This window comes from Acanthaster planci, linkage group LG06 (assembly GCF_054643075.1).
Source record: "Acanthaster planci isolate LZ-2023a linkage group LG06, COTS_SCS, whole genome shotgun sequence".
NCBI classification, from domain to species: Eukaryota; Metazoa; Echinodermata; class Asteroidea; order Valvatida; family Acanthasteridae; genus Acanthaster; species Acanthaster planci.
In genome coordinates, this window is record NC_141782.1 from 15,136,976 (window position 1) to 15,163,743 (window position 26,768).

Consider the following 26,768-nt stretch of genomic DNA (forward strand, 5'->3'; position numbering starts at 1 on the left):
AGAAATTCTTTGAGGGTTTTTTCGGGAGGAGAGGGGGGCTGGGTGGTCCTTTAATCGAGAGGTGCACCAGTCCAAATTTCCTTTTGCTGCCTTAGGATTCCTACATTTACAGCGGACGATATGGAGTCATTTTCAGGAGAAATTCGCCACTAGACTGACATTCTTCAGTTAGCAGAAGCAAAAATAACCGTAAATATATTAGACCTGCGTCTGCAAAAAAATTTTCATTGCAGCCAGTTCTCGAGTTAATAAGTTTTAGAAACACCAGGTTTTAAAAACATAACTAAACCAATTTCTCCTCAATTAATTTGAACGCAAGTGGGTTGACTGTTCTCTTCTTTATAAATCGGCCACTATTTTTTTATTATTATTTGTTTTTTAATTGGAAATTTCCACCTTGGGCAGACCTCAAAAAAGAAGCCAGTTTGAAAAAGGGTCCCTCCACAATAAATTTACAGGCTAAACAGCGCCACTTGGTGACCTAATTACATCACAAAATGCTCAGAACTGGACGCCCTACATGCAAGTCCACGCTAGAGGTCCAGTACGTGTCGCGCTTCCCAAGTCACCGTGGTTCTAACGCTCCAATATTCAATGTACTACATTCAATATTGGACAGTTCTGTTATGGCAAATGATCTCGGCAGACAGATTTTTTGGCGTTTTACGTGGTTTCTTTCAGGGCTAAGTAAGTCGTGAAAAATCTAAGATTTAAGATTCACTTCGACTGCGTATCCCTTTAGAAGTGTTGCGTCAACAGTGATTGGGAAATACATTTTTAAGGTGTTCGTTTAAACAACTTATGAAAGGGAGTAAGGTGGCAAGATTAAGGCTCCGTACATTATGCCTTCGGGAAAAGTAACCTTTGACCTCCGATCGGATGTAAACAAGATGGCACCCAGCGGAGATGACTCTGAAACCGACAGCAGTGAAACTGAATCCAATCCATTTTCTTTTGACGTTTTTTTGAAGCGAAAAACGTCAAACGGTGAGAAAGATGGAAAGGAGCACTCAAAGACAGGAAAGGGTCCAAGTGCTGTGGGAGACAGCTTGAAGAGAGGGAAAGCAGAAACCTCCGTATCTTCCACAAGCAGAACAATCGACCGTCACGACTGTTTGGACGAAAATCATCATCATACTAACGTTAGCAGGATTCTCGATGATGAAGGTTTGGCATGTGTTTACTGACCTTCAGATAAGGGCCAGTCACTGCATGTGGTACCTCCGTATCCTGTAAATTAAAAGTTTAAATTTGGGAAATGATTTCCTGCGCACAATGTACCGATAGTCTGAGATCGCCTTTTTTAGCATTTTGGGTGGTCGGAGATTAGAATGTGTAGCGTAGGTCTAAGTACATGTACCTTCCATCATGTTCATAGGCTTTCCATCCCATTAATTCATTTCTCTGTTCGGTCAAACATGTCAAGATTATGGATAGCTTGTAGCCCCCAGAAAATCCTCAGAATTTACCTTCAAACGATCCTTGAACTGCCTAATAATACGGCCAGCTACAGACATGACAGACTGAGTGAGAATCGGAGATTCCAATATAGGGTCTAGGCCTATTTGTTAGTGTAATGCTAAGGTTTACTCACATTTGGGAAGAAAAGAGAAATTTCTCCTTCAAATCAGAAATGCTCTTGTTGTCAAGGTTAGAGTCACCATTTTGTTCAAATAGTGATGTAAACTTTGCTTATGTCCTGGAGACGACATCATGGCACGACGGCCTAGCGGACCATTCACAAAAAGCATGCCGTGTCGACACACGTGCAGCGACGACTGATTCCCGAGTGGAGGTGAATTTGGAGGATTTTGATTCGGGGTTCGAGCTGTTTTGAGTGAAATGAGTTAATGGAAGCAAAAGCCTGTGGACATGATGGACGTTACAAGTACTTGGACTCTACTATCACCTGACCATGTCCAGATGTTAAAAAAGCGGTTTGTAGAGTCCGAGTTACTCAGACTACACATTGACACTCAGGTTATTTTTTTATTGGCCAGTACAGACATGATTAATTTTCCCTTGCAGTGGCTTATAAACCATCAGAAACATGTCCAATATGTCCCCCTAAAAGCCAAATTTAGCAGGGAAAATATCCAAACATTTTCTTAGAAAACACAATTTTTCAGACCAGCAACATAGGGTTTGTGCACAGGGTGTAAAGCAATATCCATGTACACACTGTACCCCTAGACATGCCAGACCTGTGGGGTTCATTGTCTGTCATGCTCCCACAAACAGCTTGGTGGCACAGTGGACAACTGGGTACATGTACATGTATGGGACTCTTTCCATGCCTCCTAATCTGAAGAGGACCAAAGAGCAGCACTCTCAGTTTCAAATGAGCTCTACATTGTGAGTAACACGTCTACACTCATATACATGTATTAACAGTTACAGTTTGTCTGACATGTACATGTAGCCTACAATGTTTTTTTCCAAGGAACTGGTTTATTAAAATGGACAAATTCTACTTAAAGGTAGCATGTCTATACTAATGGCTACTAACATTTTCATTTAATGTTCACACATACCGGTAAAACATATCTGTAAATACATGTATGTATACCGTACATGTACATTCTAATTTTTGCACAAAGCCTTTTCTGCAGTGCATAAAAGTACAGAAAGCTGTCATAAGTACTCGTACATAACGTATGAAAACTTAAATACCTTGTGTTGGGTGACTCAAGATGGTCTCAAGTTGGCATCAGGAAAATTGAAAATTTACCACTGTGACTTTCAACCCCTAGACAGGGCAAAGAAATCTAATACTGTCAGAGCATTTAAATCCTGCCTCAATTCTGACTTGTTGCCACAAGCCGGTGGGGACTTGTGCATATACTGTAAGAACTGCAGATTCTTAAGTTTAACCAATTAGCAACATCCTTGTTCACTTCCCCCCCCCCTCACTGTTACTCCAAGGCCAGTGTATACATGTACTTTTCCACTCATCGCAGCCTGTCTAATTCCCAATATGGCAGCTTCCTGCGCAGTCTTTGTTCGTCAATATCCTGAGTGTCGCTGCATAATTAAGCATGCCGACTCACTCCTGGCTTCCTTTCCTCGCTTCTGGCCAGCTTCATCCCTGCTAACTGCTGCACTGCCGGTGTGTGTGTACATGTACATGTACGTCCGTCCCTCACTCTCGTCAGGCATTGCAGGGCACAGGCAGCCTGATGACTAGACCCGAGTGTGGTGCAGCAGTGCCCAGCGGGATGTGTACCAGGCACTTAAAAATAGTCCTTGAAAGTTGGCTTGGGTGATGGACTTACATGTACATGCAACTCCCTCCTCCAACCTACCAGCAGTGCCCGCGTGTATTCACTATGAACAATGCCAGATCAATCACCAGTATCGTGCACCCTCAAACCTGCTCCCTGGATTTAACCGGCTGTGGCGTGAGGTGCCGACATGACTTCGCTGTACAAGTTCAGGATTAAAAAATCGCCCAAAAACCAGAGCAAATCGGTGAGAGAAGGCAGTAACAAGAGAGGTCAGTAGGCAAAAGATTCCGAGGTCAAGGGGTTTCAGTTTGGAGCATGTTGCTTGTGTTAAATTGAGTCGCTGAATTTGCTGACTGTGTCCTGCTTGACTCACCTCACAAGACAGAGCTGTACTTTCTATTTTTAAAGTTGGGCAGAGACTGGATGTTATGGTTTACTTTGTAGTGTGATGAGAGTGGAACATCTGTGTGGTTGCCAAAGCCCAAGTAAAATGTAGGGTACTGAGGAAATCTTTCTTTATCTGTTTATTGGTTTTGTATTTAATGCATGTACCGGTGTGTAGGATCCCATACATGTACATGTACACGTAATGTCCCAGAATTAGGAGTAATGCATGACAGAAAGCATGGTGAAAGCGACCAATCACTTTAGCAGGTTTTAAGTGTTTCTACAATCAAAACAACAATTGACACCTGTGAGATAAACATACATGCTTGCAAGCTGAAGGCCTACAATGTACCGTAGTTTGAATAAAACAACACACCTGAACATGTAAGAGCATTTCCTGTTCTTACACCATTGTTATATTCCCTTTTACGGTCAAAAATGGACAAAACAAAATGTGCCTGTCAGTTTTAACATTAAAATGGACGTTGATTTTTATTTCAAATAAAAAATCACTCTGTGGTCTTAATTCAGTCATAACCTCAACATTGATCCACACGATGAGCAGGTTGTGGAGTGCTCAAGGCATGGTAAAACTGTCAACCATCTGGGAAACAATTGCCAACGTGACAGTAACTTACTGGCCCCTTTACTTTGTTTTGCTGCCATACCAGTTTTCAAACTCTGAGAAATAAAGGTAAATTTCTTTTACACATGAGAGAAAATGAAAGCTGAAAGTTTAGAAAATGATACAAAATGTATAGGTGTACATGTTCTGTATACTTTATAACTGTATAAATGCGAGATGTTCTAATGTGTAAACTTCTTTGGGCAAATATATGAAGTGCCATTATCTGTACTGTTGGCCAAATAGAATTCATTCCTTCATTGCCCGACAAAATATGAGAATGTGTTTGACTACATGTATGTGTGCAGTCCTGAGAAGACAAACCCAAGATGTCAGAATTCAGAGGAGGCAGAATTTGAAAAAGGAACTGCATAATTATACAAGATGGTATGGTCAACTCTATTGTAGCAAAGGAGTTTCAAGTACATCATATTTCTAGCTCATATCTAAGCTGAATTCTCCTCATGAAAAAAAGTTGGCCACTTCTCCAGTCATTTTGAAATAATCCAATGAGAAAGCTGTAGACGGTACCACGGCGGTGGAACTGCCCACCTTTTAAAAGGTTTTAAGGTTTTAACCCCCCCCTCCACCTCCACCACCATTTTCCACCAAGCTATTGGCCGTACAAAAAAATTGACCTCTCAACCAAAAAATCTGGGATTCACCCCTGCTCAGGCTTCCCCTCCCATTTTGAAACCGTTTCACTACCAGTGAGACATTGACAAAGTGAAGTTACTGAGCCTAAACGTTTGGGCCTAAATTGCTACAACAAAATTTTCAGGCTCCTGTCATATTTTTTGTACTTACATGTATATGTAAATGTTGGCAATGCTGTTGGTGACATGCCTCCATCTTGTGTCTCGTCCTCTGCAGATCAAGGGGACGATAAAGACGAGGACCCCAACAATCCGTTTTCCTTCAAGGAATTTGTCAAGAAGGACAAGCGGAAGGCCGTCTATTACAACTCCAAGGAAGGAGACATTGACGGCTTCAGCCCAAGCGACAGTGAACCGGTAACATTTAAAATGTGACCTCTTACTTTTTGAGCTGTAATTGTTTCCTCACAAAGCAGCCATGCATGCTGTCTGTTTCACCAGTTGCACATTTTGGAAGGACTAACGCAAAGCATTGATTGGACCAGTATGCACAGTTGGCAGGAAGGAATCTCACCTTAGTTTTAGACACACCTGGTACAGAATCTCTACAAACTCAAGTGGCCAATAGAGTATAAGGCCGCGACAAAATCAATTGGCTATGGCTAGTCTCGAACCCAGTGGTTTCCACGGGCCTGTTTTGCATACATAGGTCAGACATGGCCTAATAAGTGAAGCTGTAACAGGTTTGTAAGACGGTGGCTTCGGTGGACTGGATACATGCACCATGTCCCAATCAATGGATGCATATTGTGCATGCATATAAGTTGAGAGTTTCTGCAGAAATTGACCGGCCAGAGGTGGTGCTGTTCATGTTTTACTTAAGTCAAGATTCCATACATAATCACCATGGGAAATATAGTCCCTGCACAGTTCTGGTATGCAGGGACATGCAGATGGACAGCTATGGTGTCTGTACACGATTACTGTATAAGTTGTTTACTTAAATGTTCACTTGTTCACAGTGTATGTGTTACTTTGTACATATTGAAGAGTGGTTTCTTTTTCTTGCATGGAGCTGTCATTCTGATTGTCCACCTTCATAGAAAAGCATAGATTTCCAGGAAAAAAGACAATGAATGAAAACCGAGACATGCGTATAGCTTCTGAGTTAAGTTGTCCCGCAGGGCACAAGTTCCAAGTTATGTGCACAGTATGCACGTCACTCCTACGTGTACAACGCATGGCCAGCATCAGCCATACAGTTGATGATGATCACAGGCCCCTGGTACGGGCAAGCACAGTGCAATCTGAACATGATCCTTCGCCACAGACCAACCCGTGGTGACTCACCTAAGCCAGTTGTTTTTTCCTCCCATTTAGGGATTGTCTGCTAAAAGCTAGTTGTTACAATGAACTAGCACCCTGTTAAATGTACAGTCCATCATTTATAATCTGCACATTGCATTCCTTTGAGGCAACAAATATGCTTAAAATCCAAAGAAGGTTGTACATGTATAACAACTAACCTGATGGAGTTTCCGCTTAGTGATTGCTGTCTATTCCGAGAAAAACAATATTCTCAAACATGTTGAACATCCTATATAAACAGTAGAATCTCAAAGTCAGGTCAAAAATTGTGGATTGATGTTTTGAATTATTCCCAAGCAATTTCATGCTCTGAACCAACGAATTATAGCAGTGGTGTGCATATGTACAATGTGTCAAGGCTTGTGCACACTTTGCCGAATTAGATACAATCTACTGATAGCAGTTTCCTAAAGTATGTCATTAGACGCATCATTTGAAATGGCGTTCTCTCATTGTTTTCTTTACAATTGTAAATGACAACTTGAAAGAATACTTTTACAGGGAATTGCATTATGTAACCCTCTTTAAACACAAGTTTACTTTTCAACAATAAATTTGTTTGGACAACTGCAAATGGTGGACTGTACCAATACCTTTAACAAGCCTGTTGGATATGAACAAGTTTAGTTAGAATGCATGCATGCAGGGGTAGAGTTTGTTAAAGGTTAAAATGTTATGTGGATTGTTTTGAGACAGTGCATGTTTTTAGGGAGCAGAAAAATTGGATCCTGCAATGACTACATGTAAATGTTACATATACATGTAGGAATCCTGCCAACCACAGTAAAGGTGCAATGAATTTTTCTTGGACAGAATTTTTCTGCAACTTTGCTTTCTTCTGCAATGTATGAAAACTCTTTTACATTTCTCTTTGGTTAAATGCACTGTAAGGTACACTTTCCTGCACTCATAAAATTATCCATGCCTTCCTCTGCAACTGAGGGCACTGTCGCCATGATGTCATCCAAGGAAGACATGGTTCGGTACATGTAGGTTTTTCTGTTCAAATTGGGAACCCAGAATTTACTTATCAAAAACCATTTCTGAAAAGGGATTGATGTTTATTGCTATAAGATGCAAATAAATAAGAATGAATCAGCAGAGAATTGCTGATTTAACCCACCAAAATCTACAAAATGGCTCTGTGTACAAACTAACGTAACTTTGAGGCTTTCTTCTTGGGATGACATCACAATTTTGCTCGTGAATATGGAAATATCATTAGCATAAAAACAAAAAGGGCAGTAAAATACCCTTTGAAATGGTGAAACAAAAATTGGAAATAAGGTTAACTGAGACCCAAAGGTGCAGTTTGAAGGTTTATATTAAAATAAATTGATCACAGCTACCCTTTAAGAATCGGAGAATTGTCAGTTCTCCATGTACTCTTTGACTTCTTCCTTTGCATACACATGTAAAATGAGCTCAAGAAATCAAATGTAACACCCCCAAATTGTTTTCTATTGGCTAAATCTAGCTGCAGTGCACAAGGAACTGTCTAAAAGTTGTGACAACATCACCGTCTTCCTTGGGAATAATAAGTTGTGAGATACTGCTGCAAGTAAAAAAAAAAACAAAGAATACAATTAAACATAAAATAAGACCTTGAAAAAAAAGTCGTAGTTTGAGCAGTGGTGCATGCAAGTTGCATCTCACAGTTGTCAAGCTGTGATAAACTATGTGTACCTTAAACACAGATCCGGGGTTATTTTTTGATATGTTGTATGGATCTATTATCAGGAAATGTTGTAACGACTTTGAATTCCTGCTCTTGTTCTGTTTTGCATGCTGCATCTTGATACATTCCTGAAGCATGAAGACACTGGTACTACTCTCAAGGAACCATCCAAGAACCTGCATGATATTTTCAATGATGGCAAAGGAGACGATGACGGGGATGATGATGAGGATAATGATGATGATGATGATGATGATGAAATTGTAAGTAAAAAAAATGGCCTGCTCGTCATTGGATCAGTGAATGCTGTAAATGGGCAACTTTTGTTTTAGCCTGATTTACATGTAATTACAATTGTATGCAACCAAACCTGACAAAATTGAAAGAACTGTGCTTGAGATTTAAAGGAATCTGCTACAAATTAAATCAGTAGACCTAATAATCACAAAAAGCCATTTGTGTTCATGTTTCCTGAATCTCGTTTTTCAATGTAATCTATCAAATAGGGCGGTGCCAGACTATTTTGGGTTCCATGACTCACTTTCATATTTAAAAAAAAATGTTGCTAAAAACATTTAGATTAGTAAATCACATATTATTATTATTATTCATTATTTATGAAATTGATCTTTTATTAACATTCCTCATTGCTTTTATTTTTTGGTTGGGTTCCCTAAACTAGATCATTTACGTCATCTTCAATTCAATAATGTCAACTTGTGAATAACTTTGGAAACCTTAGCATTTTTGCCTCAGCATCCTTTCTAACATAAAAGGAAAGCACTTCCTTCTTTTCCCTGTGTTTCCCTGACACTTGACTTGGGGAAATAATTACTCTGTGTCTCTAGCTATTGGCAAGCTACAGTTGTAAAAGGAGGCTGACAAGTTGGACCTGTTTTGGTAGGAAACTGCTACTGTCCATCAGATGTCAGTCATCACATCCGATAGACGTGATCAGAAAACATGACTTAAGGACTTCTGACTTGCCAAATTCATTTGTGACTTGGATTTACCAGTACCTCATCTTTTTTGATATCTCCATTGAATGCTGCTGCATTGGCATTTGGAATATTTTGCATCTAGGGTAAATGTTCATGTACTGACAAGACTCCATTACACGTACATGTACATATATACATATACATGTACATATACATGTACATGTACATTTAGACAGCAGTTACAGGCTGTATGCACATGTGGTGCTTCCACTCTGTCAATATTACCTACAAATAATAAACGTCCTTATAGGCATTAAAGGAAATACAAAAAAGAAATTGACACAGTCCCACACTCTTGTACGTGTACATGTACATACATGTATTTTGTCCTGGTAGTTGTTATTGCACAAGCATCTATCAGTACCACTACATACCGGTATGTTCACCACCACGCTTTGTGTAGCAAGTTAGCTCACACTTTGTAACGCATGATGTTACACGTGGCTGTCTAAGTGGTTGTGTGCATGTACATCGGTACCAGTACATGTGGCACATGGCTACGAATGCACGTACCAGAAGAGTTTTACTACTCGCAGACGTCCTGAGATTTTATAAGTGTTTCTTGCACACCAGGTGCCCACAAAAACTACAGGTACCGGCACCTTGCTCTCATGTGCATGGTATGCCTGATGGTGCATGGCATGCCTGATGGTGCATGCATAATTTTGTCTCGGGATTCGAGCAGAATGCCAGCCACTTTCCCATCAAATGGTAATCAGTACGGGAAGCTGCAATAAGACGGTACTGGTTGGTGCCATGTGAAACACAGTCACTTAGGACATGAACTTTAGATTCGGAAGTCAGCCACGATGATTAGGTGGCTATTTCAGAATGTGCTATTTTTGAACATCTTTTCCTTTTGAGTTGTAGCTCATTTTTTTCCCCTGCCAATATTTTGTAAAGATACATACATGTACAAACAGAATCATAGAATTTATCTCAGTATGTTTGGGTGAATGTTAATTTATATGATGTTTGAGACTGTTAGTTTGTACAAATCATTTTTTCATCTCTATAGTTCTTTATCTTGATTTTTTTGGGAAGCTGCTCAGTAGTTAGATGACCACGGTATTCTTGAGCAATTTTCTTTTGTGATTTGAAACAATATCAAGACATTCTTCAGTCTTGGAGGCAAAACAGCAGCCATATTACAAGATGGCTGATTCATTACAAACCAACTTTGGAGAAATAATTCCCGTTTGCTGTGAGTGGGGTAGTGAAAAGACCGGTGCCCTCGATGTTTGTGTGGTCTGTCCATTTTCAGGAGAATTTACATAGTGCTACCACAGACTTCATCACATTTCTACCGTGACATCCACCACGCAGACCTTTAAAATACAATGTACCTCTTTCCATCATCATTTGTGCTAGCCCTTTTTCAATTTTCCCTGTCTGTTTTCACTCCTTGAGAAGTTGTTGGTCACCCTTAGGCCTGTCAAATCACAAATAATGTAAACTTTGCCTGTCTCTATTCAATCAGAATTAAGGTCTTAAGAAAGGAAGTCTTGTGTTTCAAGGCAGAAAGAAAATTGATGAAGGCCTAATGGATGAAGTTTCTCAGCGGGAGATTTACTAGTACTTGACAGAATGGCTTGATCTACGGGGACTTATGAAAACCCATTGAAGAAAGTGCCCCTGCAAGGGTTTGAACCCAGTCTAAGCAGAATCTCTCGATCAGGTGTTTTTAGTAGCATGAAACTACTCAGAATATTTCTGGTCCCCCCAGATGGGATGTTGGTCCATTGCAGGTTGGGCTCCAGCTACATGTGCATGTAATACTGACACCTATTTATACTCCTGGGTTGAGAGAGACGAATGAGGGAGAAGTTACTGGGCACAGTGTAGAGACTACAAAGTGCTCTGCTGCGCTCTGTACCCAATTCCGGGAGAACCACTTAATCAGGTGTGTTATATGGAGTGAAGAAAGTCTACGAAAATCTGCCAAATGTTTACTCTCTATGAATTGTAAGTGCACTTGGAAGTAGTATTCATACCTGATTGTACATTCTAGGTCATGTAGATTACTGGTAGTGAAGTGAATACATCACGTGTGCAATTATGTGTGTAAAAGGCAAGAGCGCAAGAAGCAGCGTGTGAACAAACGGGCACATACTCCCCTTGTTTGCGGCACTGCACTTTCTGGTTCCTATTGATTCGCCTGAAACCTGGAATCTGTTAGGGTGTCGCTGGATGAATTTGACCCTTGGTCTAGGCAGACCACATGGTCAAGGAGAGACGAGCGAAAGCCCTGTGCAGAAAGTGTACTGCAGGCATTTGAACCCAGGTTTTTAACCACCCATTTGTTCTGATATAAACCAGATGGAATCTTAAAAATGCGTCACAGGAAGGATGCTAAAAGGGAATCGGAGGAACAGGTACTGATTTGAAAACCAGATCTGCAAAATTGTCTTTAGAAAGAATGAATTTGATTTGAAAAAACTATGTGACCAGATCAGATTGAAAACCTACGTATAACTTGCTAACCGATTCTGAAAGGATTTACACCAAAGTCTAACTTAAGTGGCACAAATATTTGTCACTGTTCTGTTGTCTGATTTCCTCTGCTCAGAAATTAGGTCTATAAAAAATCCAGCATTAAGTTTCTTCATTGAAGCAACCCAAAACAACCCCATGTCTGGCCTTACGATGAAAGAGAAAAGTTTGCAAGCGACTGTTTGTGGAAAGTAAGTTGGAAATAAAAAGTATGCTTTTCCATCATGTTTAGCTAATGTACATGTGTACCTGCACATCTACATTGTACACGTATGTTCTTCACATGCACTTGTGACTTGTGTGCTATGTGTACAGTGAATGTTGTATTTCCTGCTCAGAGGTGAGCACATTTGTGGGATGTTCAGTATGTGATGTTCAGGGTGCATGTAGATGAACTGTTCAGCTCATTGTGCAGGTTGCTATTGCAGAGTCCTGCTGTTTTTCGAGTGTTTGGGATTGTACATGCACGGGGGGGAGTGTTCAGGAAATGAAGTCAGCAGCATACCCCCTCTAGATCTACCCAGACAATATTGAGATTGTACAGGTATAAATCTTTCTCTTATATTCCAAGCAATTTGCCACTTCTCGTTTTTGGCTCTATTTTAATCGCATGGGTATGGTAACATTAGTGGCTGGGGGAGGGGTTTTCAACCTCCACCCCTCCCACATCCCCTCCCCCCAATCTGCAGCTAAAAGTGGTATGTTAAGCCTTGGCATAAATGAATTTCCTGTAGGACATAATTGCTTCCCCCTGTAGGCTGTTTCACTACGAGTGATGGCTGTCCTTAATTCTCACAAATTCATTCAATCTCTGGGACTGTTGTCCCATTACATCTCCAAATTGCGTCTTGTCTTTCTGTGACTTAACCCATAAAAGCTCAACTGGTCTTAGGCCTGCCTGTGTGTATATGTACATGTGAATTTAAGTAAAGCTTAAAAAGAAGCGAAACTTGGCCCAAAACAAGTCGAAAGGAAAAGAGAGGTCGTCGTGAGAGGAAATGAGTCAGGCAGCCAGCTAATGACACTGAGGTGGCCGTGATGTTTTGTGTCAACCCAACCTGTGCTCACTGTACCCACCCTCTTGCTTTGTACGTCTGCTCCCCTGTCAATTGGTCAGTCGTGGCAACCTCTAGTTGTCATCAGGGGGCCGTGTGTCATCCGCTTGAGACTGGCTGATTCATTCTCGTTTGGGAATCAGTGCACGCTCAGAGCTTGGCAAAGAGATAATTTTGTTTGTTCATAAGGGGTCTGAATCCTTGGTGAGTACTTGCACATCCTCTGTCTTGCGGGGAATTTATAGTAGTTTGGATCCAGACAAAATGCAGTGTTCTTAGTGCATGATTGCAGCTTGAAGCAGTACACTTGGCTGTAACTTTTTGACTGGTTGGAGTTCACTGGTACATGTGAGGGCAGTATACATGTACATGAGTGGCAGCTGCTGTGCTCTGTAGAACTAGAGGCAGATTTCTTAGCAGGTTAGATGGTCAACATGAAGCGATCTTGATTATGACAGGTACTTGATAGTAATGAGGAATCTTGTTGGACAGTTGCGGGTAAGTGGAGTTGTTTGTGCTCCTGGAACATAAAAGAGTTTTTGTGTGGTTTGACTTTGCTTGGCAAAAAGATATCACACAAAAGTTAGATTTGTTTTTAGAATTTGAAGGCAGACTGTCTAATACTGAAGTCAAAAAGATCTCAGTTGCTGCAGAGTGATTAACTTTGAAACAAGGTACTTTTATACTGTGAATTCTGAAGAAGTGCTATGGATATTACTCCGGCGTATTACATCCACACATACAGGTGCTCGCAGCCCAGAAATCCCTAACTGATACATTTCAAGGAGAATGGGGGAAAACGTCCTTCAAGCTTCTCAAATTATCTCGACTGTTTTGCACCATGGCAGTCAAACTGATCACTTTCAGTCTGATTGGCCTGTTCTCTGGGAGGTCTGCAGGTGAAGCAGAATGCCCTTTTGGGTGCTTAAATAATTATTGATGAGATGATCATTTGATGTGATTGAGAACTTTCACAAAGTAATCTTAGATGTCAATCTCGGATGCGTACTTTTGCCCAATGTGAATTTCAGAATGTGGATGCGAATTTTGAATGGTAGTTGCTACAGCTCGTATCCTCCTAACGATTGTGTCCGCCTTAAATCCAAGATTATTTTTTCTGCTATTCCCGGCACAAGTGCTGAAGTTGCAGTTTTCAAATACTCTGTGCAGACAAACTGCAAAGCCTCACAGGAGTTAGGATTTCACGTGTTTCTTAATACCAGTTATAGTTCTGTTGGTCCACTGCCATCTAGCACAGACGTCATCAGGGTTACTGTATCATAATTGCCACTTAACCTATCAGCACTCTCTGTACCCAAAATGCTGCTTAAATGTTTCTTCACAGCAACTGCTCTCATCCACATAGGAAAAACTTAACAGATGCTCATATAATGCTTTGAGTCATCAGAAAGCAAGTGTAGTTTGTCTATATAAAATGTACATATCTGCGTAGGCTGTAACCACATCACTCTCCTGTAGGCTTACATGTACGTTGTTGTTACAACGTCTGTAACGTCAGCAGCAGTCTGACTTGCAGTTTTTTTGACAGTTTGACTCAGCTTTTCCCGTCATGTAATGCGACCACTTCTGGGTAATGCAGCGGTGTGTTTTGGAAGGGAAGAAAAGGAAACTGTGTGAATTGTCACCGCTGTCCTTTCAGCGTTTGCCACCTTTTTCAAACTCATTCTCAGTATTCCATCAGTCAACCATGATGGAATTTAAACTCCTTGGCTGCGGCTCGATGTAATGCATGAACTTGAGTTGAAACAGATGACGCCAGAAGCTGAGAGTTTCCATAAATGTGTCGGCCGCAGTCCGAGAGACGCAGCCTGAGAGATTCTTTACCAGAAATTAGTGGTTCCAAGAGCAATATACAACAGTGGATTCACACTGTGTGCCTATGTTGGCAAATCACTTACACCCATTTTCATACTCAACGTCTTTGATACGTACATAATTGAAGTCCGAGTATACATGTACACGTACGTGTATAGCATGTTTGAGCTGCATGTTGAAGTTGGAGGTGCACCGTTGGGGTTTTGTTATGTACTGGTACATGCACTACAGCTTCGTAATACATTACCTACCTTCATGCATGTTTTAATTCATGCTTCAAGGCTACAAAGTGGATGGAACCTTTGCCGCTGTGATTGATGTTGATTTTCATTTTGTATTTGTATATCCATTCATTTGTTACAGCAGTTCCTGGATATGGGGAACCAGGCTAGTCAGGGCTCGCAAGGGAGCAGTGCTGCAGACGGAAAGACATCCCAGAGACGAGCAACGAGTAGCGGCGTTCCTAACCGCTCCAGAGGTAAGCCTCATCGTTCTGCTCAGAGTGCCATCAACCCAGCACCTCCAATTCCTCCCCACGGCCATAGTGTGAATGCCGACTTCCACGCTCACTCACAGTCAGGGTCGTCCACAGATCCAGTGAAAGCCCCTCAGATCATAGCAACTGACGTTGACAAGGCAGCCCGGGGAGCTGAGTTTGTGGACTTTATATATGATTATGCCACAAAGGATGACGACCAGGATATGCCTGAGAGGACAACGCGCAGCAACACAGGGACCAACATGAGTAACGGGCCGTCCAAGTCAGGTGACCGCAAGCATGGCAGGGAGCGGGCCAGGGCTCACACCCACGGCCACAGTCCCAGGAAGCACAAGGCGGCCGCCGCCACCAACAAAGCCGGCAATACCAAGAGCCAGCTGGTGGTGGATTACATGGATGCCACTGTCCATTCTCAAGACCTCCAGTCCCCATCCTCGCTGTCCGCTTCCCTGACATCAGTACCTACCCTCTCAGTGAGCAACGGCACTGAGGTGGACGAATCCTCACTGGGGCCCAAGCCGGGCCGGGAGCGAGCCCGAGCACAGTCACATGGCCACCGGAAAAAACTTCCCAAGAGGGCCCCTGAGCCGCCGACCAAGAGAGAAACCACGCAATCGGTCCCGGAGATTGTCCACGCGGTGGCTGCCGAAAATGGCCATGAGGGCATCTACCAGAGTCCGAGGCCCCAGGCAAACGGCATGGCCCCGGATAAGTCCTCAGAGATTCTAGCCAAGGAAAACGGGGAAAGCAAGACGGAATATGAAGTCCCACTCGGTCAGTCTATGCCGGATAATGTTGAGGATTTAATGGCTGAGGTTACCAGGCTAAGAAGCAACAACAGACAACTGAAACAAGAACTAGTTGATGCCAAGAGGGCCGTAGAAAAAGACGCCAAAAAGTAAGTAAGCTCATTAGTTTTCCTTCATTTGCATGAATACGCAGAACCTCAAATTTGTTTACTTCATATATTTCTTGATCAAATTTTCAGTCAGTAAGAAGCTACCTGTATAAAATGGAAGGTAAATAGAATCATATGGTGGCCGTAGGTACATGTACCGTAGGCAACATGTACATGTAGATGGTAATAGTATCAGCTGTTGCTTGTGGTTTAGTGCCCGTATTGATTTCATGGAATTACTGCACATTCTTGTCATGTTTTTTTATTTACCTTAAGTTGAATAGCTAGGTATTAATGTCAAGAAACCACCTTGCCAACAGAAATACACGTACCATAAGCTAGGCCATTATCTAAGTTTTTTAATTCCACTGAAGTTCAAATGTTTTGGCATCCTGAATTTCTGCAATGTGTCTGTGTCATTTCACCTTCTTATATGTACACACCAAAATTGTGTGTTTAAACATGTTAAATACCGGTATGACATGACAGCCTTATCACGAGACTGAACAACACATTTGTTTTCATTTGCATTGTTTTTATTCATGTATCACCAGCAGATCTGTGCGGGCCATGTACATTGTACTGGTACATGTACCGGCAAGGGCAGGTCTGGAGGGACGGGGGTCAGACTCCCTCCCTGAAAGGGAAATTTTTTTAATAATGAGGCAAAATTCACTTTTTGGTTACATTGTATTTCTTTTTCCTTCCTTCCTGGTGAAAAATGTTCCAACATATTCATGTACCTGTACATACAGTACTGTCAGTAGCCTCACCGCTCAGAAAGGCAAACACACACAAAAGTAAATTAGTTCCAATTTTTCGGCCTCTTCTACACAAGTTGCCCCCCCAACATTTGCTTCTGGATCCACCCTCTTCAACACGTGCAGTACAGTACATGTATCATGTACATCATTTTGTGGATATGGTGTGCTCTGTAGTTGTAAAATACAAAGCCACTATATGACTCTTGCACATGTCTGATGGTCAAATATATTACCAGAAGCTGAAGAGCAAAGCAGGGAGTGTAAATGCCTTGTGAGATTTTCCCAGCTATGGCTCAAAACCATGAATAGCAGAGAATTGTCGGATGTTTATGGGATACGGGCGATTCACAATAGTGCGCCTCCAAGAGTTTGCCACACGTTTAGCAATAGCAGTGCGCGAAATCTGTTGACCCTTTCCAAACACGCATTGGGTCAACAGATCTTGTGCATTGTGATTGGCCAACGCGTTGCAAACTCTTGATGGCACACTATTGTGAAACACCGGTACTGCCAATGAACAGAATTTAAAAATGTAAAAAGGAATCTTGAGTAAAAGTTTGTGTAGAAGAGCTGTATGTAATGAGAAATTCATGGAGGAAAATTTAGGGGATTGGTCGGGTTGTCTACAGGTACATGTAAATAACAAGGACAATAATGCTGAAGCACATGTACATGTACTGTGCAGGTTTTATGTGTGTAGCAGTGTATAGGGTCAGACATAAGTTTTTGTTCTTCACAGGATTTTTTCAACTTCAAAAGATAAAGTTACTTTCTTATATGTTTCTAAAATGCAGTACACCAGTACATGCACGTTAACCCCTTGATGGCGGGAATCTCTTCCCGAAAGCCGACTCCAAGAATTCCAGTCTCCACATTCCCGTAGCCTCTTTTCAAAGTGGGGACTATTGTGAAGCTGGTGATTATGATGCAAAATCGGTCTTTTCATTTCTGGGCTATGCACAAAGACCAATTACTATATATACAAGAGCCAGGGTCTGCCTTCTTTCATCGTGTTTGCTCAAGCGTGGGCCGAGAAAATAGCTGAAAAGCGGGCTGAGGATCTCAATTTTTATGGCAGCTATAGCCACCTCCCGGTGCGAAGGGGTTTTAAGGTGGCATTTTTGTTTGTTTACATATTGTACATACTTAAATTTTTGCGTAAATGCAAAACTGTTTTTCTTTTTCCTCTTTTTTCCTTTATTCTCAATGCAACCTTGGCCATTTTTGTCAATAACTTTATCTATGTTTAATCATCTTCAAATACATCAGTCAGTGGTGGTGCATCCTGAGTCATAACATTCATCCTCAAAACACCCAAACACTTCTTTAATACATGTACATGTATGTATGAATTTGTCCATGTGACAAATATTTATAGCACTTTGTATGTACCAGTATCTCCAAAGCTTGTCAGCAAATGTTCCATGAAATTTTCTCGCAGAATTTTTTCAAGTGCTGCCTGTTATGCATAAGGCGTAAAAATAGAGTTACTCCATCCGCAGTCTTTGCTATACATGTACTGTGCTGTTTCCCAGGCAAATTTGAGAAGTCTTGAACGGTTCTGTAGATTGCTTGAAAGCTGTGCTGTCTCTTGATTTTTTCCCTCCAGAATTGAGGGGATGGAGGCCGAAATGCGGAGGTTGAGAGACCGGGAGGTTGAGGATGCTAAGACCCTGGAGACAATGGTCCACCATGTTGAGGCAAACCTTAAGAGAACTACGGTGAGCTGAAACTCAGTCTTGTTTGGAAAGTATTGGTATTACGTGTTGATTCCATGAGCAAGTACATACACATGCAATGTAACCTATTTCCTCTTACCGGTAGTAGAAATGCATGATCGTTGAATAAAATGGTGTAACCAAGAAGTAAAATACATGTACAGTGGATGAAATGAAATGAAAAGCATAAAATGAGCCAATCAAACAGAACAACTTTGAAACAGAAAAGTAAATAAAGACTCACCAATAAAATTGAAAATCACCAAAACAATCAAGAAATGAAAGGTTAACTATGTATTTAGATAACAAGTTTTGTAGAACTTCAAAGACATCAGCTTAGCAAAGACAGGCCACCGAACATAGTTTACCTGCACATATTGAGTAAGCTGCGGCGTTTCCTCAGCGTTTCCTTTTGCTTCTTCAAAGGTGTGGGAAGAGCCTGAGCGAAGAAATCCTGTCACTTTTCTGCCATTACATACATGTCCATGTAAACAAGGCAGTTTTAGGAAATCTCATCGGGCTGCTCACAGATGCAGTTAATGTGAAAATGCATGTACATGTACATGTATGCCCGGCGAATTGTACGGTGAATTCACTCGTCTCATCAGTTGCTGTTTGCTATATGCATACTTTTTATGTTCCTTGCAGGAAAGAGCTGTCACAGCGGAAAACACTATCACCAAATTGAAGACTGAAATAAAAAGCCTAAAGGTAATAGTTGTAGTTTTGCTAAAGGAATGGACAAGTCAATTTTCAATTATTAAATGAGATCTCGTTATAGAGAAATTGACCAATCTTGACTTAACGTGTGAATAGAAGGTTGTGCAGTAAGGATATCCTGAGAATGCTGGATGGAGTGGGTATTTTGTACACTAAGGCAAAAGTTGGATTTAAAGTTTGGCTCGTTTCGGTGTAGGCTTTTGGTTGGGAAGGGATAGCGTTAAGTTTATGTTGGATGTCACTGTATGTGGGGGCAGGGTTTGACTTTTGAAGCTTCCTTAAGGTTTCAGTTGGTCTTAAGATCTTATTGGTTTTGGTTGAAAGAGAATAGACTTGAACTGTTTTCAGTTGGGCTTGGTTGAGCTTTTGAAAGTGGGTTCTGGTTGGGTTTGTGTTCAGAATGCTGGGCTTGGCTACCTGCAGGCCTAGGTTAAGAAAGGGTAGTTGGTTAATTTGGCTCGGGAATGGCATCGGTTTTTTAATTGGTTGGGGTAGGCTGGGGTTGGGTTTAATCAAGCAGGGTTATAATGTAATTGGTCTTGCTGCCATGGGGATGTCTGGTCCCGTCAAATGTCAGGATGGGCTATGCTTGGCCGGCCTCGGTTGGGATCAGGCTTTCGGTTGTGCTACATTAGGTTTGGTTTGTTTCAGATGACATTTGCCTGTGTACCGGTGGGGGCTGTTGGTTTGGTTTTGGTTTTAGTTTTTTTTGGGGGGGGGTTTGGATGTGGATTTTGGATTTTGGTTTAGGGTTTGCGTTTGGCTTTGGAATTGGTTCTAGGTCTAGTTCTAGTTTTTTTTTATTTCGTTTTTGTTTGTTTGGGGGTTGGTCTTGGTTTGCTTTTCCTCATGTACAATGTACAAACTGTTGTGTTTGTTCAATTCTGGCTTAGTCTGAGATTGCTGCCCTCACTACCAAGAACAAGAAGCTGGAAGAGGGGACAGAATTAGAGGAACTGAAGGAAAAGTCCCATGCTGCTTCCATCAAGCTTGCCACTGCAGCAAAAGAAGCCGATGCATCTATTAAGTGAGTTGTGATGCATTGCTGTAGAGTGCATGGTTCTTCATTACTTCCCCAACCGGCTGAATGGATCCTTTCATAAATTACATTCATCAAGCAGGTACTCTGCTTTGCTGCTAGTATGGTTGAATGTGAGCTTAATACTCCCATCATATGCCTTGCAGACAGTTTGAGTTGGACTGGAGTTAAGAGAGGATTGTTGTACATTAACCTGCTCAGGGACACAAATCTTCTCAGGTCCCTTTGGTGGACCTGAATCAATATTGGGAAGACTTTGCTATCATGGCTGATTTGGTTACAATCCACTGGAAGCTACATGTAGGACTCTAGTTTAATATGTAACAGATCTTCACCTGGATGCCAAAGTGGTTCATATTTTTCTTTTTTGTTATATGTTTCTCTTCTAGACAAATGGCAAATGGAGTTGAAGCACTGAAGCTCCTTGCTGAGACACTTGCCTGCATCGACCGTATCTCAGAAGTGCCAAAATCATTTGGCACTGCTTTATGAGGCCCACCGTAGCCGTTCAAAGCATTAGAGACTGTATAAAGACAACACAATAGCACAAAGTAGGTAAATATTAATATATATGTAATGCTAACGGTAATTACTATATTGTATTGTAAGTAAAAGCCAGTTACCTTAAAGATGTATTTTTTCCAAATAATATTTTGTAATTTGGTTTTAAAATACAGTGACATTTTTATTATCATTTGTTTTAGTTAATTTGTCTGACCTTCCACAACAAAAGTTTTTTGTGGAAGCAAAATTTTAATGTTTGTGTTTTTGTGGGAAGCACTTTTTTGTAAAGAACTGAAGTTTTCTGAATCAGGAATTCCACTTCAAACCTTTGGAACCTCACTTAAATTCATTCTTAGCAGGTGTTGATTTTTGCAAAATCACGAATTTGATTTCTAGATGTGAAATGGGCTGTACAGAAAAACTACATAGTTGGGTCAAAGATTTTATGTGCCATGTCTAACAATTTCTTGTTGAAAATTGTTGTGGCAAATTTCTTGAAAACGTGTGATACACGTAACTGATGTGGTTCAGCTATCATGAGGAAAAGTATTAGAAACCCTCATTAAATTGAGTTTAAAAACACGCTTACATGTATGAGATACGTATACGTCCTTCACAAGTACAGTTCTTCATGTGTTTTCACAACTCTCCGCTAGCACATCAAAAGTATCCCCGTGTCATTTATACCCTGGAAGAGCCGAGCTTTATCAAACCATCCCAGTGCCCGGGGGGTTGGTTGTCCCTGATATTCTGTGCCCGATCTTTTCAAAATATGGTATGTAAGAACATTCGTTATAAACACAACTCTGACATAATTCATGGCCTCACACGTCAGCCCACATGCGTTGAGTTCGTTGTCAGTGGGAAAAGTTGACATTTTGCGCCGACCTGTCTCGGATAAGTGAGAGTTGGGTTTAAGAATAGCTTGTCGGATTCTTATAATAACATTTGTGTCAAAATCATTGCAAGACATTCCTGGGAAAAGTGAGGACACAGTATGAAAAAGGAAACCATTTCAACGATGTTGCGGGAAATCTCAGAGAGACAGATTCCACCCCACCTGGCTCTTTCAGGGATAACGCAACAAAGTGTTCATTGTGGAGTGCAAGAAAGACATTGTTTTGCTATTGTTTACCCTCTACTGTTAGTGAGAGAAGTTTTGATTACTTGCGAAAAAGTATTGTTGAATTACTGGTGAAGTACATGTACTTGGGTACAGTGCCTGTCACAGTTACCGTCGTATCTTCAAACTATTATTTCTAAAGATAACAAAGGTGCTTATTTTACCAAATGACTGAAATCATTGTCAGTGGATGCCTTCCATAGCAAGCTGATTTTGTAGTGAAAGGTCTGAGGCCACAGAATACCCCCAGGGTAATACATTAATTCTATACTAAATTCATTTATTTGATATTATTTTACACGGCGAATATTTCAGTGTTCAATTGCATACCCGTACTGCATCTACTGGTAATAATTGGTTTTGACGCCGCATGGTGTAATGCCAAATTCTTCCAGGTATTTCTTAGAAACTCTTGGCAATCAGAGGTTTATTTTAGTTTTATGTTTTAAAGAGAAAGGTCGACAACTTGTTCCGTTTGGACGCATTCTGGTGTTAATCATACCTTGTACGTGGAATTACGATGGACATTGCACTGTTTTTCCCCTCCTGTACCTACTAGCAAACTGGAAAGAAACTTAAATTTACTTGTACTTTGGTGTTCTTAGTTGCACTCTTTAAAGCGATTGATTTCCTTTTGAGTGTGACTTTAATACCTGTAATTACAACATAACCAGTGGAAAAATCGGAAAGGTCATTTGATGAAATCCATAAATGTTTAGCATGGCAAGTCCTTTGGTTAGACTCAAGGTGTAGGAAAAAATCCTCATATACAAAAACTGCACATGAGCAAACACCATTACGTAGTTCACTTCATACCCATGATAACCCCTCTCGTTGAATAATACCACTTCCCTCTCTTTCCTGCTTGTCAGCCATTTGGGCAGTGGAGCAGGTGCACCCGATGCTCGCAACTACCCTCCGGTGTTGGCTTTTGAAGGGAAATGCCATAATCGAAGCGTGGTGGTAATATATTACCATTGTCGTAATGTGAGATAAGTGCAAAGCTCAGAACCGATCGGCTACAGGCGGCAACGCATTGAAATTACACTTTTTATGAAAGTTGTCAAAGTTAAGGCTACAATTCGGGCAATAAATTAGATAACCTTTGAAAATTGACCTTTTCCGACGGGAAAGAGGCTGAAAGAAAAAAGGAAAAATTACCCTGATTCAAACCACGGACATCCTTAATACTTACATGTATCACTTCACTGCGCAAAGCTAGCTCAACTGAACTCCCTTTTTCTACTTGAAGCTGATTATGTGCCTATTGAAACGCATTATGGGCAGGTTTTGATTATGGCATTTTGCCTTAAAAACCTCTTTCATGAACAGCGATGAGTATCGGATTGGATGGTTGATGCCCTGATTCTGTTCCCGCCTTCCGCCACTAATCCTCGCTCGGTTCCCTCAGGATGTGCCTGCTTGTCCCCTATCCGTTTTTGTTCCACACGCATACAGAGAGTTCTGTCGTTACTTTTTCCCAATCAGGGTACTCGGTGATCAGGATACCTTGATTAAACGCATGAAACGAGCCCTTTCGTCTTTTGAGAAAGCATGTTCAGAAAAGAAAGTGAATATTCCTTTTGTCGCAAAAGGTCCAGAGAATTGTGAAAGGGATACTATTCGGTCGGCGACCTTTTCCTTTTTGCACAAGTAAATGTCTGACAGGTTAAGTTGATGCGCACCAGTTAGTCCTTGTGGGCTTTGTGGATTGAGTCTAGAAGACGGAGTCTATGTGGTTGTGTATGACATTGTTTTCTGACGTCATCAAAACAGCAGCTAACTTAATCTAACCACGCATCAAATACTTCAGAAAAACAAACGCTTCTGCTCTTAAGCACATACAATCGTATAGAACTCCGGTCTCTTTCCGAGGCTTCTCATTATACCCAGGCACTTGGTTAGTTACACAGTGACTCATCAGTATTTGAATTTGATATCGCAGTAACATTATGAATCGGGAGGAGAGGGCTTGCTAACTGGTCAAATTCAAAACAATACAACGTATGCCTGCGCTGTGGAGACGGCCAAGGCGCGGTTTTTGGTGAACGGCTTTGCTACAAGTTCTCGCTTCATGACTACCTTGATGTCAGCCGAGACTGCGCCCTTATGTCATGGCTACGTCTCGCAGTATACGTAAGACGCGTGTCTGCGACTCGTAGCTGCATCCGTTTTGTATAGACACCAACATATAAAAGCACCGCTTGCCGCAGCAATACATGTATACAGAATTTATACCGACTCATTCATCCCAAGTGCAGAGGTTATTCCTTTGGGGAAGGGTCGTATCCCATGGCATCTTGTCGCCATTTGCTGTCTTCTGTTCGTCGCTGTGACAAATGCCATTCGTTGGCGTTTACCGATGTGCGACCGAAGTGGGGTTGGGCTACAGTCGATCTTCACCGAACACACTTAGACAGCTCGATTAACGAAGCCACTAACTAAAATATCTGATTTGAACCTAGAACTAGGACATGGATCCCTGCGTAGCTGTTGGGGAGGTCTTGGAGGAAGTACTAATTTGAGACCTGATACATTATCGGGAGCAAAATTTGCTCAATTAAAATAAGTTTATCGTGTACCTTATTGTCGGACTTTTCAAACAAAGAAGGCTTTGCATTACCAATCCTTTTGGCAGGGATCAGGTTTGTCAGGTTTTTTTCCTGATTGTAGGATTTTTTTCCTATCAGGATTTTGTTGACTTCCGGATTTTTCAAACACTCTCTGTTAAAATCTGAAAAAAAAAACAAGTTTACCATTGTAGTGCTTTTGTGTATACTACGGTTGATATAGAACAGAAGAAAAAGGTATTTTAAGGGGTGTCTTGAGGCAAACACAAATTTATACAGCAAAGACCTTACGCTGCTGGGGGCCCTCTCAACCTCTGGTAATTAATTTGTGGATTTTTCAATTTCCCCGGATATCACCCTTGTGACGTAAGAATAATCTGCAAAGTGTTTATCTTTTTGTTTTGTAAAGTGCAATTTGTACATAGACTGTTTTCAAATAGAAGTTACCTTTAATTCCATTGTTTATTAATCGCTAACTACGATGACGATTGCAACGAAGATAGTATTTCTAGTAAATATTTTTAAGCTGGAGGTTTTTTCGACTTGAATGTACGTATACCGGCCACTCAAAATTTTAGCTTTATTGAGACCTGTATATAAATAAAATATTATTGCTTGAGGAAAATATTTACTTTAAATGATTGATGTTCTCAATGTATTGTGGTCTGTAGCGTCATAGCATTACCAATATTCTGGAAGTTCATCAGTGCGTCACAGAAGCCAAAACACAACTGATCTTGTTGAAAAGAAAAAAAAATCGACATAGTTGCTGGTATAAGAGCATCTACTGATTTCACGGGACCAACCGTATCCGCCTTGAGCGGAAGCGCTCCCTCATTGGTTGAAAAGATTAAATATTTACTTTAAAGACTGATGTTCTTAACGGGTTGCGGTTTTCAGTGGCGGAGAGTGAGGATGGTTCATTTTGTGGTAGCCATGGGACACACGTACACGCGTGCATATCCTAGTCGTTCGTGAACTCGCGAAGATCAATTCCAACCGCAGTTCGCTCGTCGCCCAGCGCCCGAACAGGGGACGGGAACCACGCCCATATATGATAATTATCCCTAACCCTCCTAGGAAAACAATATGCGTCCAACTCTAGGCCGTTCCCTTTGTACATAGTGATGGGTAACACTCGCGGTAGTAACGGTAACTAGTCTAACTATGGGCTACCATCAACCCTTTTTTACATAAAAGGATTCCAGTCATCCCCTCAATGAATCCCATCCACGGAGGTACACTGTTCTACTGTACTTTTCGTCATCAGGTATTACTGTCTCACATGCACATGCACACTTAACGGCTGTTTCGCCCACAATCAAACGTCGACAAAACGATTTCTTTATTCCCGATCACATGCGCACTGTCTGCCTATCAGATCACTTGTTACCCACGTTGCCCGTACTGCGTATGTTCCGGAACGCCGCGAATGAATTTCACCTCGGCGATAATCCAGTGTCAGTCAAAAAATGTCTGGTCATGTCCAGATTGTAGATTGTGAATGTAGATTGCGTCATTCGGAGAAAAGGAGGGAAACCCTCGCCCTGTGTTCGTAGTGGATAAAAATGCAGGTGGGCCAAACAAATCGAGCTAGTGTTTACGTCTATGACAGTCAAGTCTGCCCTTGGTTTTTGGAAATGGCCTCGTTCGTGAAAGTACACTCTGGCGCCCGCTGTTGTTGGTCTATATGGTTGCATTCATTAATCTCCATTATAAAATATATGGAGATCAATGGTTGCATTAAACTAAATACGTGCCCATTGGAAACAGTGCAGAATCTGACAGAAACAGCGCCGCCTGGTGACTCTCAAGGAGAGATGGGCCTCCTGCTTCCCTTTTTGCAGACACAAATGAGCTTGTATTAGTCGTAATATCCGTTGGGCTGTTTTCTATTCATAATAGGGGCCTATTTTCCTGAAAATTCAGAACTGTATAAATCATAGAACTTCGTGCGGTGACATTTTACAATAATGCAGTAACTGTTGAACAAATTTACTCAGTGAATAAGTTCAATCTTCGTAGATGGGATTAGAATTTACAAACTATTGGTAAGAGCCGAGGATTAAAAAAACTGTCCTTGAACTTATTTGCAAACAATTGATAGAACTATAGAATCAGGACGGAAACAGAGGAATTTCATTTGGAGTACTGTTGTTTTCGTTACTTTTTTGCTTTCTTAAAAGCAACGAAATGCAAAGCTACATGACTGAAATAATAAAACATGTTGATAGCACCCTGACGTGTATTACAAAAGACACATTGTACTGGGTACAACTTTTTTCGCTTTATACAGCTCAACTTATTACAAACCTCAGGTCTGTAGAATAAAACACCTTTGAATTTGATAAACTAGAGAAAACCTCTCCAAATATTTGAAATATTTCTTCGCCAACTAAGTGTTACATGTGTGTTTCCAGATTTGCAAATACACTGAAACAATAACACGATCCTGAGAGTGTAAAAACAGAGCAGTATTTTACTTAAAAAGTGATATGCAACTTAACTTGAATGAGCATGGACATTAACTTTGTACCAAGAATCGGTTTAGCATTTCTATCAGTGAAGTTAGTTTTAAAGAACTCTTTGCAGAGAGAATGCTACTGGTACATGTAGGCTAGTACGATGTTTATTGTCAAGAAACTCAAAGAGAATCCTACTGGCAGT

The 26,768-nt window shown here is 41.1% G+C and overlaps 1 protein-coding gene across 5 annotated transcripts; it reads left to right on the forward strand.

Annotated features, from left to right (window-relative positions):
• The first annotated feature begins 700 nt into the window (after positions 1-700).
• On the forward strand, positions 701-24,728 carry LOC110989021 (uncharacterized). Of its 5 annotated transcripts, none has more exons than XM_087137895.1 (8): positions 701-1,167; positions 5,113-5,252; positions 8,016-8,144; positions 14,630-15,663; positions 18,037-18,148; positions 18,794-18,856; positions 19,759-19,892; positions 20,294-24,728. In XM_087137895.1, exons 1-8 carry the CDS (start codon positions 843-845, stop codon positions 20,394-20,396), a joined length of 2,040 nt encoding a protein of 679 aa, XP_086994021.1. In that variant the 5' UTR covers positions 701-842; the 3' UTR covers positions 20,397-24,728. The 5 variants fall into 5 exon arrangements, with proteins under 5 accessions (XP_086994021.1, XP_086994022.1, XP_086994023.1 ...); XM_087137896.1 differs by having other exon boundaries at positions 14,633-15,663; XM_022253084.2 differs by lacking the exon at positions 701-1,167 and adding an exon at positions 2,319-3,496.
• Positions 24,729-26,768: the final 2,040 nt, after the last annotated feature.